At 43.9% G+C, this 15,794-nt stretch overlaps 1 protein-coding gene across 4 annotated transcripts in view; it reads left to right on the plus strand.

Moving 5' to 3' along the window:
* Positions 1–15,794, plus strand: part of PALM2AKAP2 (PALM2 and AKAP2 fusion) — a 498,977-nt gene that overhangs the window by 336,319 nt on the left and 146,864 nt on the right. For all 4 annotated transcript variants that reach the window (XM_065946815.1, XM_065946817.1, XM_065946818.1 and 1 more), the window contains one exon: positions 15,028–15,113. In XM_065946815.1, coding sequence (XP_065802887.1) covers positions 15,028–15,113 — 86 coding nt within the window. The remainder of the gene's footprint in view (positions 1–15,027; positions 15,114–15,794) is intronic.

Consider the following 15,794-nt stretch of genomic DNA (forward strand, 5'->3'; position numbering starts at 1 on the left):
TGGTCTTGGTGAGATGTCACATGCACGGTATTACAGTCCAACTTCCAAATATCATTCAAAGGCATTCGGATCTTTATTTTTCATTCTTGAAGCATATCAGTGGCGGGCCTTTCTTCCGTTCCCTGCAGCTGCTTCTCTTGGAATCTCTGTTTCAGTCAGCACTCTTTGAGTCATACATGACAGAATCCTAATTCAAAGTAGTTTTGAAATAAAATATTCTGTTTTCTCAAAAATCACGAAGTCCAGGAGTTGTTCTTTTGACTTAGACTCCATTTCTCAGTTCCTCTTTCCTCTCTACTGGCTTCATTTTCTGGAAAGCTTTTTCCATAAATGACCACCAGTACCCTTAGGCTGAATCTTAGCAGTTTAGCACACCCATTGGGAAAGGTCTCCCTTTCCAGCATTCTAAGCAGAGTCTCAGGGCTGGCTCAATGAGAGCCAGCCCTGTCCCCTTGCATTTGTCACCTGCTCATCCTAATCTCATCATCGAGACTCTGTTCACTTCCTGAAGAAGGAAATTGAGAAATGAAGGTAACCCCATGTGAATCACACAGACTAGGAATAGAGAATGATAGCACCCCCAAAGGGAGATTGGGGTGCTAGTGACATAATAAGAGGGAATCAGTGTTGGGGAAGACAGCAACAGTGTCCACTATGATTCCTTCATTCCTTCCCTCAAGCCACTGGTTTCTTTCTGTAAATAGATAGACAGATAGATAGACACCAGGAAAACAAATAGGAAGAGACAAGCTGGAGAGACAGGAAAAAAAGGGAAGGGAAAACCAAAAGGCATGCTAAACTGCCTGGGTTTTACTTGCCTATCCATCTGTCCATCTATCTATCCATTCATTCATCATCTAGCCATTCATTTGTCTATCCATCCCTCTAGCCATCCATCCATCATCCATCCATTTATCTATCTATCCATCCCTCTATCTATCTAAAATCTAGGCAGTTTAACATCTCTGTTTTGATTTGCCCTCCCCTATTCCTCCTGCCTCTCCAGCTTGTCTCTTCCTACTTATTTCCCCAATTCTGGATTATAGATGCCTAGCTACTGAGCTGGCAAATACTGATCTCTCCTTTAAGAGAAAGAAAGTATAAGAAATGGAGCCAACCAAGACTCAATTCCTTATAACAGCTGAGGGGAGGGAAGAAGGGAGAAAGTCACACTAATAATTTCGTCCCCATCATATATCAAATCACCAGAGTGAGCTTGTGTCATTTTGAGTTATGGGTGCTTTAAAAATTTGCATCTGTGTCCAGAAAAGCAATAGATAAATTTGCCCATGATGGTGAAAGGAGACTTCAGGGTATAAATATTCTGATGCAGCATTATGGATGCCTCCCAAAAGTCAAAACAGTATGTGTTTCAGCTTCCAGACTTCTTTATTGGATCAAGCCAAACTCCCAAATGGGTTTTTAAACTTGAGAAACATCAGGCTTGTTTGCTTCCAACCACATAAGCACTCTTGAATTGAAAACAACACAGGCTCATAAAACAATATAAAAATTAATTAATATCTCTGCCTTCTGCCTTCAACACATTCAGCCCTTGTGGCGGTTCAGACTCAAACTCTGTAAATAACTACCCGCTGGCCGCCTCCCTTACCCCCGGCCTACATGCACAAACAGCCTGCTAAGAGCATTTAATGTCCCAGCCAAGAGCTTTGGCCCTGTCTCTGGAATCCATCCGGACCGCCTCCCGCTTCCTCATCCTTCATCATGAGTCTTGCTTCTCACTCTGTGACCCCGAGGGGAGGCTCTGATGCCAAAGCCCCGCTGTGGATCCCGTTCCGGGGGTTGTCCGCGGCTCTGCGTCTGTCAGCTACAACTCAGAGGCTCTTCTGGTTTGTGCCCTGACTCTCTGTTATCCAAGTGGATTCTTTTGCCAGGGCTGCCTAAATAGCAGAAATGTCTTTTCTCACAGTTCTGGAAGCTCAAAGTCAAAGCTCAAGGTGTCCGCAGGTCAGGTTTCTCCTGAGATCTCTCTGCTCAGCTTGCAGAGACCATCTTCGCGTGCCTTCGCGTGGTCCACACTCTCTGCACCCCTGGTGTCACTCTCTGTGTCTAAACACCCTCTCCTTAAAAGAACACCAGTCAGATTGGATTAGGTCCCGCTTGGACAGACTCATTTTCACCTAATCTCCTCCTTAAAGGCTCCACCTTCAAACATATTCACATTCTAAGAAACTAGAAGTTAGGGCCTCAACATAGTTGACTCATAGTTTGAGGGAGCACAGTTCAGCCCATAGCACCAGACTAGCTGCCTCGCTACCTACAGGCCCAAAGATTTCCCATGTATACAGCTAAAGTAATTTGTGCAGAAATTTCTGCAGAAATTCCCATGGAGCTAAAGTAATTTCTATTTAAGAACTACAGTAACCTGGCGGGGGGTGGGGGGCAAGGAAGAAAAAATAGTTAACTGAGCAAGTTAGCAGAGGCACTAATTATGACCCCAGCCGTGTAAAGACATTGACAACTTTGATTTAGATCCAGGGATCTGCTGTTTCTCCTGCCAGCATTTTTCTTAGCCACAATCTGCCTTGCTGTATATTCCTAGAAGCCATTTATTTAACAGGGAAGTCAGTATGGCATCACAGAATAAAACATAACAACAACTAACATATATTAAGTGTTTGCTCTGTTGCTGGCACTGAGCTGAGGAGTTATCTGTCCACAGCAAAACTCTAAGAGGTTTCCATTGCCATCGTCATCTTGCAGGTAAAGAGAACTAAGGCTTAGAGTGGTGACATACTTGCCACGGTCATGTGGTTCTCCTGCCAGTTCAGTAATAAGTTACTGAACTTTGTCAGTAACTTTGGTCAAATCCATTTTTTCAATTGATGGCTTAAATTCAAACTACTTCAAAAAATCTTCTTAAAAAAAGTGGAAGGAACTACTGTATATCACAGGGGACTATATTCAATATCTTGTAATAACCTATAACGGAAAAGAATCTGAAAACAAATATATGTATATATGAAAGTGAAAGTGAAGTCGCTCAGTCACGTGCAACTCTTTGCGACCCCATGGACTGTAGCCCTCCAGGCTCCTCTGTCCGTGCAATTCTCCAGGCAAGAATACTAGAGTGGGTACCCATTCCCTTCTCCAGGGCATCTTTTGTTCCTGTGTGTGTGTGTGTGTATGTGTGTGTGTGTGTGTGTGTGTATCACTTGCCATATACCTGAAACTAACACAACTTTATAGATCAACTAGACATCAATTTTTTTGAAAAAAGTTTGAAACGGGATTAATTCACAACTTTTCTCAGTCTCCTCATGAGAGCTACTGTGGCAATTAAACCAGATTGGGATGGCAAATTCAGATGCCATTAAGGGTCAGACAGTTAACATTAGTGAGTGACATCAACCCACAAATAAAACGAGAGGGTGGTGGAAACTGAGACCTCAGAGCAGGCAGATCTCATGGATAAAGGTAGTTACACAGCTCTTGGCAGTTGCTGCCGGGTAGAGCAGTGGCTACTGGGCCTCGTATTGCCAGATCTTCTCGTTTTTCTCAAGAGGTACTAGATGTTTGTGTCAATTCTCAAGAATTTTGAATCTTAGCAACTAAATCACTTAAAGCAACAACAGAGCCTTGCAGACTCGACAAAGCACACCTACAAGCTAGACGGGCCACCATTTGTAGCTTCTGGACCAGTGATAATCCTAAGAACCTTTCTGAATTTTCCAGAAGGTTCTTCTAAAAATATCCCCCCTCCCATATACTTTTACTTGATTCAGGTGGGTTTTCTGAATGGCCGAGTGAGTTCCGAGGGATTATCTGATACCACCACAGTGCCCCACCACCCCACGGAAGCAGAGAAGGCATTGGCAGGACGCCCAGAACTCAGGACGGAAATGTAACATCCTGGTCGCCCAGCCAAGGGAGGCCCCACACGGCAAGGGAGTGGAGCGATGCTGGAAAGCAAATTGCCCAGAGAAAACCTGCTCCCAGACCACCACCTTCCTGAGGGCCTGGACCAGGTCTTCCCACCTGATTCTCCCCAGCCTAAGCACTGTGCCAGATGCAGAGAAAAACTGCAATGAGGTCAGGAGGGATGTGAACACAGTTACATTTCTGCAAAGTAATGGTGGTGATGATATGGAAGACTGATCTGATTTGGGAGACCTCAGGAAGCCTGAACTGGTGCAGTGAAAGTGGGGCTGGAGAGGAGGCAGCAGGTGGGGAAAAGCACGGCGGAGCCCAGCTTCTTCATCTTTCCAAGGGCCGTGCTCGCCACTGTGCCTTCCGTCCATGGCACTCTTTTCACAACCAAGAGAGAGAAAGGGTACCAACTGGGTGACTGACCCTCCAAAGAGCCCAAGTGAGTGAAAGTCACTCAGTCGTGTCCGACTCTTTGTGACCCCGTGGACTGTCCACGGAATTCTCCAGGCCAGAATACTGGAGTGGGTAACCTTTCCCTTCTCCAGGGGATCTTCCCAACCTGGGGATCGAACCCAGGTCTCCTGCATTGTAGGTGGATTCTTTACTAGCTGAGCCACAAGGGAAACCCAAGAATCCTGGGGTGGGTAGCCTATCCCTTCTCCAGTGGATCTTCTCAACCCAGGAACTGAACGAGGTCTCCTGCATTGCAGGCAGATTCTCTACCAACTGAGCTATCAGGGAAGCCAGACAAAGAGCCCAAGGGCTCTAAATAAGTCCGTGTCACTATGCCTTGTCTTCATTATTAATAGGTCAGTGCACCTCCTTTGCACAAGAACTGGATCCAAGATGCTGGTTTGGGTTTGTACATAATTTTTTTCACTCTTTGCTAGGTTTATTTTATTTTTTGTATTTTATTGAAGTATAGTTGATTTATGGTTTGTTTAATTATTTAATTTTATATGACATGTTTGGGGGCTAAATATGAAATATCTTTCCAACCTATAAACCAGGCTGGCAGGGACTTTCCTGGTGGTCCCGTTGCTGGGACTCTGTGCTCCCAATGCAAGGGGCCTGGGTTCTATGGCTATCAGGGAGCTAGATCGCATATGCCACAGCTCAGACTGGGGCAGCCAAACAAAATATTAATAAATATTTAGAAAATCAGGCTGGCAAAGCTAATAATTAGGATCTTGTGGAGACCAATAACAGAATCCTTATTGGACTTACGGGGGGAGCCCCCTTGAGTGATAATATCTGCAAATTAACTTGAGGGTAAACCAGGCTTTAAGCTGTGAAATCTCTAACCTCTGAGTGCGTGCTAAGTCGCTCCGTCGTGTTTGACTCTTTGCAACCCCGTGGACTGTAGCCCACCAGGCTCCTCTGTCCAAGGGATTCTCCAAGCAAGAATACTGGAATCGGTTGCCATTTCCTTCTCCAGGGGATCTTCCTGACCCAGGAATTGAACCCACGTCTCTTAAGTCTCCTGCATTGGCAGGCAGGTTCTTTACCACTAATGCCACCTGGGAAGCCCAATCTCTCAGTGGGGACCCTGTTTGTGAACAGTCCTTGAGTTTGCTACAAGGAACAGGGTTGCCTAAAAAGGCTTTAATTTCTGAGGACTGGTTCGGGCGAGCCCTAACAAACCATTTTCAAAATTGCCTCAGGCCTCCAGGGTCTTGTAAAACTCATTTTCAACACAAGCGTGATCCTTTTTGCTCTCATTTTTGTGCATTTAGAATCTGCCTCCCACTTCATATAAAATTCACCTTTGAGAATTGAGCAAGAGGTGAAACACCTAGTTTCCCATTTACCCTCAGATACTGTCACTGAGAAAGGCTTTTTTCTTCTTAAAAGGAGGTCTAAGACTCCAGAGCATATAGCAGATCATAGCTGAAAGGTTGTTGCAGCTTCACACTTAATGGGTTATGCATACGTATATACGTGGGTCTGCAGTTGTGCACATAAGCACAGGTGTTTATGTGTGCTTGTGTGTGTGTACATGTGTGTGCATAAAAGTATACGCATGTGACAGGCAGGTATGTGTGTCCACATACTGTCCCAGTCCCAAGAGGATTCTTGCCCTTCTCACCGTGGACACCTTAGTGAGCAGAAGTGATTAGTAACAGCCTCGTATGGTGTGAGCTTTATTCACATCCCAGATGTGCTCCTTACTGTTACGTGTTCTCGGGCAAATTATTTCCTTCTCTAAGCTTCACTTTTGCTATCCAAAAAATAAAGATTAAAAATAGGAAGGGACATATGTATACCTATGGCTGATTCATGTTGATGTATGGCAGAAACCAACACAATACTGTAAAGTAGTTGTCCTCCAATTAAAAATAAATTAATTAAAAAAAAATAGTGCCTACTTTATGTAGGGTTTTTGATTGTTAGGTAATATATGTTAAATAAAGCACAACTAAGAGCGCATAATTAGCTCCCAGGAAACGATAACCTGCTATTATTGTTGTTGTTGTTGTTACTCCTTCCTACCACATGCTTCCAGGGAGAGAGCAAGCTGTGTATTTTTTTTTCCAGCCCAGGGTGCTGTGAGTTTCCACTTCTTCTCTATTGCATGCTTGCCTCTGAGATCACCCAGGGTTTTTGTCCCAGGGTTTTTTTGTGGAGTGTCTGAACCCAAGGTGGAGCTCAGAGGCACTCAGTTCTTTGAGAGTCTTAATCCTTGTCCATCTTTCAGAGGTCCTGCTGCGCAGGGCACCCTCTGCAGAACTAGGATGTCACGGGATCCCACAGGACTGTGCCTGGAGTTTCCCTGTCTGAAAGGAGAACCGCCCCATCCTAGCTGACCCAGAGAGGCCCTATAAACCCCTCGTGAATGTTTGCTGAACTGCCCTGGGCTGGATTCAGCACCAGCCTCAGCTTTATGTGTCTCCAGGAACCCCACCACAAAGCCCTTATTTGATCTGCTGAGTGTGATCTCAGAAACCATCTTGAATGGGAACCTCCAGGTAAAAAATTTCCCCTCTGTGAATCTTGTTTTTTTCCAGTATGTCCTCAAGTTTCCTGTTCACTAATCCCTGAAAACAAGAGACCTTTGGGGGTGGTGGTAAGGTACCTGGTTAGGCAGAGAACCTCTGAGGTTAGAGTGCTTGGTTGCATCACTTGCGAGATTACTTTTATGTTTTCTAAGTCTCAGTTTTCTCCTCTGTAAAGTGGGGATAATATTATACTTGCCTCGTGTCCCTGTATTGTATGAGGATTGAAGGAGGTGACACCTATGAAGACCTAGTGCCTGACTCATCAGTTTAGCCGTCATGATTGATATTATTGTAGCCATGCTGGTGGGAGGAGAGGGTATGCAGAACACTCAACAAGACATTAAGGTCTTATTTTTGAGCTCCCTGAACATCTACCCCTGAGAGGCACCCAGGCAAACTTTCCTTATTCGAGAAGGTATAGGAGTTGGAAGGGGGAAGGCAAGTCCAGTGGCCTCAGTGAGTTTGAGGGAAATAACTCATAGTTCAAATGGTAAACTTTCTCTTTTCCAGTGAACTCTCCTCAAAGAGGAGATCAAACCAGTCAATCCTAAAGGAAATCAACCCTGAATAGTCACTGGAAGGACTGATGCTGAAGCTGAAGCTCCTGTTCTTTGGCCACCTGATGCGAAGAGCCGACTCATTGGAAAAGACCCTGATGCTGGGAAAGATTGAGGGCAGGAGGAAAAGGGGGCAACAGAGGATGAGGTGGTTGGATGGCATCATCAACTCGATGGACATGAGTTTGAGCAAACTCTGGGAGATGCTGAAGGACAGGGAAGCCTGGCGTGTTGCACGTTCATGGGGTTGCAAAGAGTCAGACACAATTTAGTGACTGAACAACTCCTCAATGAGAGCAGCCAAGAGAGGAGGGGAATGCCCCTGCTACAGTTGCTTCTAGAGACCCTAGGGCCTGGTCCTTCCATCTGCCCCAAGAAAGAGAAAGCTGGGCTCAGGGACAAGGATGAGCCACCACCTGGAGCGGGGCGAGCTGGGGTGGGATCACATCCTGTCTGCTCCTTCAAGCCCTCGGGCGGGGCTTCCCATCCAGAGGAAGCAAGTCCCATCAGCTAATCCTTGGGTGGGGTTTCCCAAAGCTAAGTGTTTAGAGGCAAATCATTGTTCTGAAGTTCCGCTAAGTTTTAATGACCACCATGCTGAGAACTCCTCCAAGAACAAAGTGAGATGTTCTTTTTGAACCCAAAGAGAGCCAATGGTGATTAAAAGGAGAAATATCTAGCTGATTCTCAATTCCAAGACTTGGACAAGGAAGACTTTAGACATAGGGGGACCCAGGCCCTAACCCCATTCTTTCACTGTGATCAATGAAATTTTCACAGTGGGTCCGTGTTTTGTCTGTAAGAAGGTTGTTGCTGTTTAGTTGCTAAGTCATGTCCAACTCTTTGCAACCCCAGAGGGTGAGGTGGGCATGGAGGTGGGGCTGGTGAAGGGTCAGCCCTGTCTTCAAGGCACACAGGGTCTCACCACCCAAATGTTTTATATCTGGTGACTGCACCTCCAGGGGTTTGATGGCAAGTATCTAGAGCCACTAGGACTTGCCTGGCTCTGGGAGAAAGGACCGATCACAGCCTGTTTCTTCAGCATCTAGAATGAATCAGCTCAAAAGTGGAACTGCTAACTGTTACCGACCTGGATCCTTGGACTCTTCCTTCAATAGAAATTGATTAGAGGCCTGATGAGAATTGTAGGAAAGGCTTTACTGGGACTCCCGCTGCACAACAGGGTGAGAACAAGGAACAGGTGTGGTTGCTGGCTCCCTGAGAGGAGCTGCTTGGGTCCTTAAATGGGGTAGCAACAGAGGTGGGTCCATGGGTTGGACAGGAGGCATTAGCCAAGGTGGCGTGCCCATCCCCTGGGTGGTGCTGTGTGCGGGGGATCATGCTCGCACCCTGCCTTTGCTCTTGGCCTCTCAGAAATGGCATTGTGTGGCCTTTTTGTATCTTATTGTTCATAATTGCCCCAAATGTGCAAGCCTGCAGCTATTTTTAGTTCCTTATTGTTTCTGTTGCTTGAGGATTTGTCCAGGTGCAAGCAGTCCGGTAATGGGTCCCGGGTCCCAGCCCCTCTCATTATTCCTTTGTGTTTCTCTTTTCTCCTTTGAGCAAACTCTGCTTTTAACTAGGCCCCACTCTGAAGCTTGCCCTCTAACCTGGCTGCCCCCAGACTAACATTGCTCATTTAACAGACACTGGTGGAGACTAACAGGGCATCAGGTCCATTCCCTGTCCACAGCTCCTTATGGACTGGTTGCTAAGGGCCTTCTAAGGAGGCATAAAGGAGCCAATTCTATCAGACAGACAGCTTAAGGGTTTTTCCTGCTCAAGCCCAAAAAGCAGGGCTAATGATCAGGGATGTGAGTTCACAGCAGAGGGAGGAGGTGGAAATGTCACTCTAGAGGCTCTTTAATTCTTCTTCCCTTTTTGCCATAAGGGTGGTGTCAGCTGCATAGCTGAGGTTATTGATATTTCTCCAGGCAGTCTTGATTCCAGTTTGTGCTTCATCCAGCCTGGCATTTTGCATGATATACTCTGCATATAAGTTAAATAAACAGGGTGATAATAGACAGTCTTGACGTATTCCTTTCCCGATTTGGAACCAGTCTGTTGTTCCACGTTCAGTTCTAATTGTTGCCTCTTGACCTGAATACAGATTTCTCAGGAGGTAGGTCAGGTCATCTGGTATTCCCATCTCTTTAAAATTTTTCACAATTTGTTGTGATTCACACAGTCAAAGGCTTTCGTGTAGTCAAAAAAGCAAAAGCAGATGTTTTTCTGGGACTCTCTTGCTTTTTTGATGATCCAACGGATGTTGGCAATTTGATCTCTGGTTCCTCTGCCTTTTCTAAATCCAGCTTGAACATCTGGAAGTTCACGGTTCATGTACTGTTGAAACCTGACTTGGAGAATTTTGAGCATTACTTTGCTACCGTGTGAGATGAATGCAATTGTGTGGTAGTTTGAGCATTCTTTGACATTGCCTTTCTTTGGTATTGTAATGAAAACTGACCTTTTCCAGTCCTATGGTCAGGGCTGAGTTTTCCAAATTTGCTGGCATATTGAGTGCAGCACTTTTACAGCAAGAAGCTAAAGGCAAAGGAGAAAAGGAACGATATACCCATTTGAATGAAGAGTTCCAAAGAATAGTAAAGAGAGATAAGAAAGCCTTCCTCAGTGATCAATGTGAAGAAATAGAAGAAAACAATAGAATGGGAAAATTGCTCAGTCGGGTCCAACTCTTTGCAACCCCATGGACTGTAGCCCTCCAGGCTCCTTTGTCCACAAATTCTCTAGGCAAGAATACTGAAGTAGGTAGCCATTCCCTTCTCTAGGGGATCTTCCTGCCCCAGGGATGGAAGCTGGGTCTCCCTCATTGCAGGCAGATTCTTTATACTGTCTGAGCTACCAGGGAAGCCCCAAAGCACTCTATATCATACACCCCAATGGGAGGATGACAAGGAAGGTGTTAATCTGTTGTTCCTGCTAGTGGTCTTAGCTCCTTCTATCTCTCTCAGTTTGGGCATCTCCAAACATGGAGAAATTACCTAGAGTTTCAAAATCTGTATTTTTTTGTACAACATGATCCTTAGTATAAGCCAACAGCAACATCTCGTACTTAAAAGGAGAAATGGTCTGTTCTAAAGCAGGAACAGAGTCGTTCTGTTGGGCTTTCTGAAGTATGGTGCTAACTGGACTGTATGGGAGATTTAAGGGATTTTCAAGGGCAGTTTTGATCATGCAGCTTTGTGCCTTTTGTCTTTAGAACCAAAATCCTTCATGAGATGCAGCTGACCTGTGCAATAAGCACTGAACACAGTGGAATCAGGGAGTGGCCCCCAAGGAAAGTATGGGCCATTAAAACCTGCTTAGGAGACAATATTTAAAGGATAGAATTTGTTTAGAGGATAGAACACAGATTTATCTAAAGACCTTGCTGTAATAGGAACTGGAGGTGGCTGGGGATGGCAGGTCTGGAAGGGCTCCGTCCTTTCCTAAGACTAGGCTATGTTATTCTAGTGTCATAAACAGCCCCAATCCTATGGCTTAAAATAATAAAAGTTTAGTTCTCACGCATCAGACATGGTGGCCCTAATGGGTTGGCTGTATCTATGCTTTGTGTTACTCTTTTAGTTGGGCCTTACGCAAATAAAGTTGTCACTGTCTGGAACATTGCCTTTCACCATGGTGAAGGGAAAGGGTGCGCTGGAGGGTCCCATCAGCAATTAAATGTTCCAGCCTGGAAGTGATCAATGCTACTGCATGCATACCCATCAGTCAGAACTAGTCACATGACCTCACCAACTCGAAGGAGGCTAGGAAGTGAAATCCTGTTATGTGTCCACGAGAGGAAGGAATAAGGGGGAGCATTTGGTGAAGAGCGCTAGTGACCCCCTCAGTCACCTGCTTTGTCCAGTGATCTATCTAAAACCTGTGTGGTCAGACGGGCTAGAGCAAGGGTCCACTCTCTTGCGTATAAGAGTCTGTGCTGACTTGTCTTTCTCTCTTTCTTAATCTGCCTTCACCTCGTGACACATGGTGATTCCAGGGGGTCTGGGCATAACCAGCACCCTTCCGTGCAGTGCTCCTCTTTCCTTCTGGGCCTTGGACCCTTCATGTGTATTTATTTTTAGTACTAGCCAGGATCAGAATTAAGGAAGTCAGCCGATGTTCCCTGGATGCCATCAGTTGCTTCCTCACCAAGCCTCCTTCCTTTTGCTTGTACTATCCTGTCAACAATACACGTATTATTCCCGACAGAAATCAACAGAGAGGGGCCAAGCCAATCAGCAGGGTGTACCCTGGGAATAGAGACCCAGGGATGTGGGCGCCAGGGAATTGGAAGCTTGGGTAAGAGATGTATTTATCTGACTGTGAAGCTAAATAAGGAAGTATATAAAAAGCAAAAACAACAAATTCATGGCAGATTTGATTTATTGCTGCAAGATCTTTATAAAACTCTCCCTGATGGAGTATTTATAAGAATCCCTTACCTACAAGTAGATGGGTCTCAGTTTTTCCACTACAGAGGAATGCAAAATTATTCTCTTCTGGGAGAGAAAGGTTATTTTTTCCTGAAGATTTGATCCAGTCTTTTAAAAATGGAATAAAAATAATAGTAGTATTGCTAGAGATTGTATGAATAATAAAAAATATGGTTTTTCCAAAAAATTGTAAGTAAGATTGAGCAAAGGAAGAAGGGAGGCTATAACAGAAAAGTGGTTATTTGAAAATACAGTAAGTAAAACTACACTATGCGAATTACCTATATTCTATACTATGTATCAAATTATGTATTGAGAATACATATGTATTGATGTCTCATATCTCTTTCTTATGGCCATATATCTTGTAATAAAGATAGTATTGCTTACAAAAGGAATGATTGTAGCAGCGGAAAGATTGTTCCCAAAGTGGGATATAATATATACAGATGGAAATTAATACTTGTAAATGAATTATATGCAACAAAGGGGATTATATTTGCATAGTTAAAGATAATAAAAGTGCTTTATTTAAATGATTTTCATGTATAATTTTGGTGATAGATTACATCTTTCAGCTACTGTTAGAGTAATGCCCCTTGACAAATCATCCCAAGACAGAATCACTTTTATTATCATGCAGATGCAGTTGAGCTGGGGATCGGCTGGTCTAGACTTGACTTAGCTCCAAGGTGCAGACTGGGTTCAAGTCAAGACATGGGTTCCCCATGACTCTTGTTTCCTTGCAGATCAACTGGGGCATGTCCTTCTCATGCTAGCTCAGAAGAGCAAGAGGGCGAATATCACCACACAAGCCCATTTCAAACCTTTGCTTGCATGATATCCACTAACCTCCCATTTGCCAAGGCAAACATCAGTAGGACAGGAAAGAAAATTTCTCCCACAGTGGGAGAGAAGGGCGCCAAATATTTGCTGAACAATAATTCACATTAGGGACTTCCCTGGAGATCCAATGGCCGGGAATTTGTGCTTCTAGAGCAGGGGGCACAGGTTCGATTTCTCGATGGGGAACTAAGATGCCATATGCCACACAGCGCAGCCAAAAAAAAAAAAAAAAAAAACCCAAATTACTCTATAATTAAAAATCATATATTTGTCCATGCCCAATATCTGTGTCTCTCTGCTGGCCAGTTCCAGTAGGTACCAACAGTGTCTTAAACCAGAAAGGGTTTTAGTTAAATGCAAGATGTGTCTGGGAAATAATCTGATCATGTGGAAACAAGATTTCTTTCCCAGAAATGTGCATTTAAGACAAAACCCACAACTTTCCTGAGAGGAAATTGTAGGGCAAGTCATCAAACTTCTCTGACCCAATTTCTACAACCCAGTGAGAGACAACTATTTACACTCTGCAATAAATTATAGCCCATGGATCTTGAGTAATCCATGGTGCACATTTCCTGTGAAATGAGACTCTTAAGGATTCAGAATATAAAATAAGGCAATGCAATCAGTGCTAATATATTAAAATTGAATTAATCTCATATTAGTTTATTTAACATGTCATGTAATTGCAAACTATGGCTATAGTTTCATTCCCTGATTTGTCCAGTTGATCCTTAGAAAAATGCCAAAGTATAACAATCTTTCCTAGACACATCTCTGGTTTCTTGACTTAGCACCGAGGCTGGTAATGCATGTCTCATGAGCTAAATCTGGTCAGTGCCTGTTTCTGTAAATAAAGTTTTATGGAACCCAGTCATGTCCATTTGCTTATATGTTATCTCTGGCTGCTTTCTCTCAATAATGGCAGCTTGAGAAGCTGCAACAGAAGTGGTCTGACCGTAGAACCTGGAATATTTACCATGTGGCAAACAGAAAAATATGCCAGTTCTCATTTAATATAGTGCGCAACAGTTGAAATGTGGAATTTGGGTGATTCACACAGAGCTGGCATGAATATTGCCTTTGAGTTTTCCTTAGGGAAAATTATACAAGGAAATCAATAATTTAAATTAATATTATATAGTTTTAGTCTGTTTTAAAAAATAATCTTTTTAATACTTTAGGCTATGAACACTCATATCCCAATAGGCAGTTATACCAGTTATAAAATTTGTATCTGCTTATTGAAGTGGACCCTGAGAAACTCTACTAATAAGTGTTACCTTCTTAGCTTTTAGGAAGATGACTTGACTTGCAATATCATTTTTAAAAATATACCTGTCATTACTTCAGACTTTTCACTATTGTAGACAATTCCACCTCCATGCACACACATAACTGCATTTAAATTAGTGTAGTTTTACTATATTGTGATGTGGATATTTGCAAAGAGCAGCCCCTGGTATCTTTTTTGAGGTTGGAGAGAGCAAAACCTTGTCTCTTGCCAGATGTCCACTCTCAGAGCCTGACAGCTTAAGAAAAAAGGAGCTGACATGTATTAAGACTTGGGGAGAAATATATATAGATTTTAAACGTGAGTATAAACTCTCAGTTCTTTTCAGCAGGTGTGTAGAATCTAGGACAGTAAATAATGGAGTCATTTCTATTGGGTATTGAGTTAGATTCAGATGGGCAGATTTTTGTATAATGGGAGTCGCTTTAAGCCCCACATAAGACCTCGGTATGAAGCCTGGATTCTAGAGAAGTTCATTTTAACCTCTTCTCCACTCTGGACTAGGAATAGCACTGTCTATAACATACAAGATTTATATATGTATATACATATCCCTGGGGTTGGGGCTTCCATGGTAGCCCAGTCAGTAAAGAATCTGCCTGCAATGTAGGAGACCTGGCTTCGATCCCTGGGTCAGAAAGATCCCCTGGAGAATGAAATGGCAACCCACTGCAGTATTCTTGCCTGGAAAATCCTATGGACAGAGGAGCCTGGAGGGCTCTAGTCCATGGGTTGGCAAGAGTCGGACATGACTTAGCAATTAAACCATAACATACAAGATTTAGACGACAGCTCCAAACTTGGAGATTAGGTGAAAACAAGAGGTGCTGACTGACCACGTTTCTGAAAGGAAGCTTTCCTGTTAACTGCCAGGCAGGTGAACTATGGATAATCACTGATTTCCTTTACACATCACATGGACTTGAAAGCTGCAAAATAGTTTCCATCCATGCCAACTGAATGCGCTTGGCTCAAATGGCACTCATTTTTTTTTTTTCCAGGAGTTGGGTGGGAGAGTGTGCTGCTAACACAAGATGAGATAACCTCCGAGGCCATAGCATCATCCAGCGCAGACATGACTGTCAAGGTAAGGCATACTTTCTCTAGTGTGATTCTCTAAGTGCATCTCTACAGCAGGGGTCCCCAACTCCTGAGCTACCAGTAACCTCTTATCAGATCAGCATCGGCATTAGATAGAAATAAAGTAAATGTAACACACTTGAATCATCCTGAAACCATCTGCCCCCCACTCCTGGTCCGTGAAAAATTGTCTTCCACAAAATTGGTCCCTGGTGCCACAAACGTGGGGGACCACTGCTCTAGAGGAAAGTGAGCCTCTGGCAGATATCTGGGGGTAAAATGAATACTGCTCCTTACCCTGTTGGGGTTCTGTATTCACTGACCTCAGTGGGTCAACTAGAATAAGAGTTGCTGAAATTTGGGGCCTGCATTAGGAAATTACTTGAAAACTAGAATCCAAGACTTGTGATTTCCAATGGACTGGTTGTAGGGTCTTCAGTAAACATCTACATGTTGACTGTCTGCAAGTGTAACCCCATGGGGACAGCAAAGCAAATCTGAAAATTCTGAGCTGAGAAACTCGGGCCCCACTGTGCCTTGTGAAGAAAGGTCAGAAGGCATAAAGTAGCTTTGATCTTGACTCAAGATTTCCACTGATGTCAGCGGGAAGGCAGCACATGGCCTACTCCAGATGGAAAGCGCTAATGGCCAAAGGTTTACAAAATGAGTCATCTGCAAATCAACCTAA

The sequence above is a fragment of the Muntiacus reevesi genome, chromosome 10, assembly GCF_963930625.1.
Source record: "Muntiacus reevesi chromosome 10, mMunRee1.1, whole genome shotgun sequence".
Classification (NCBI taxonomy): domain Eukaryota; kingdom Metazoa; phylum Chordata; class Mammalia; order Artiodactyla; family Cervidae; genus Muntiacus; species Muntiacus reevesi.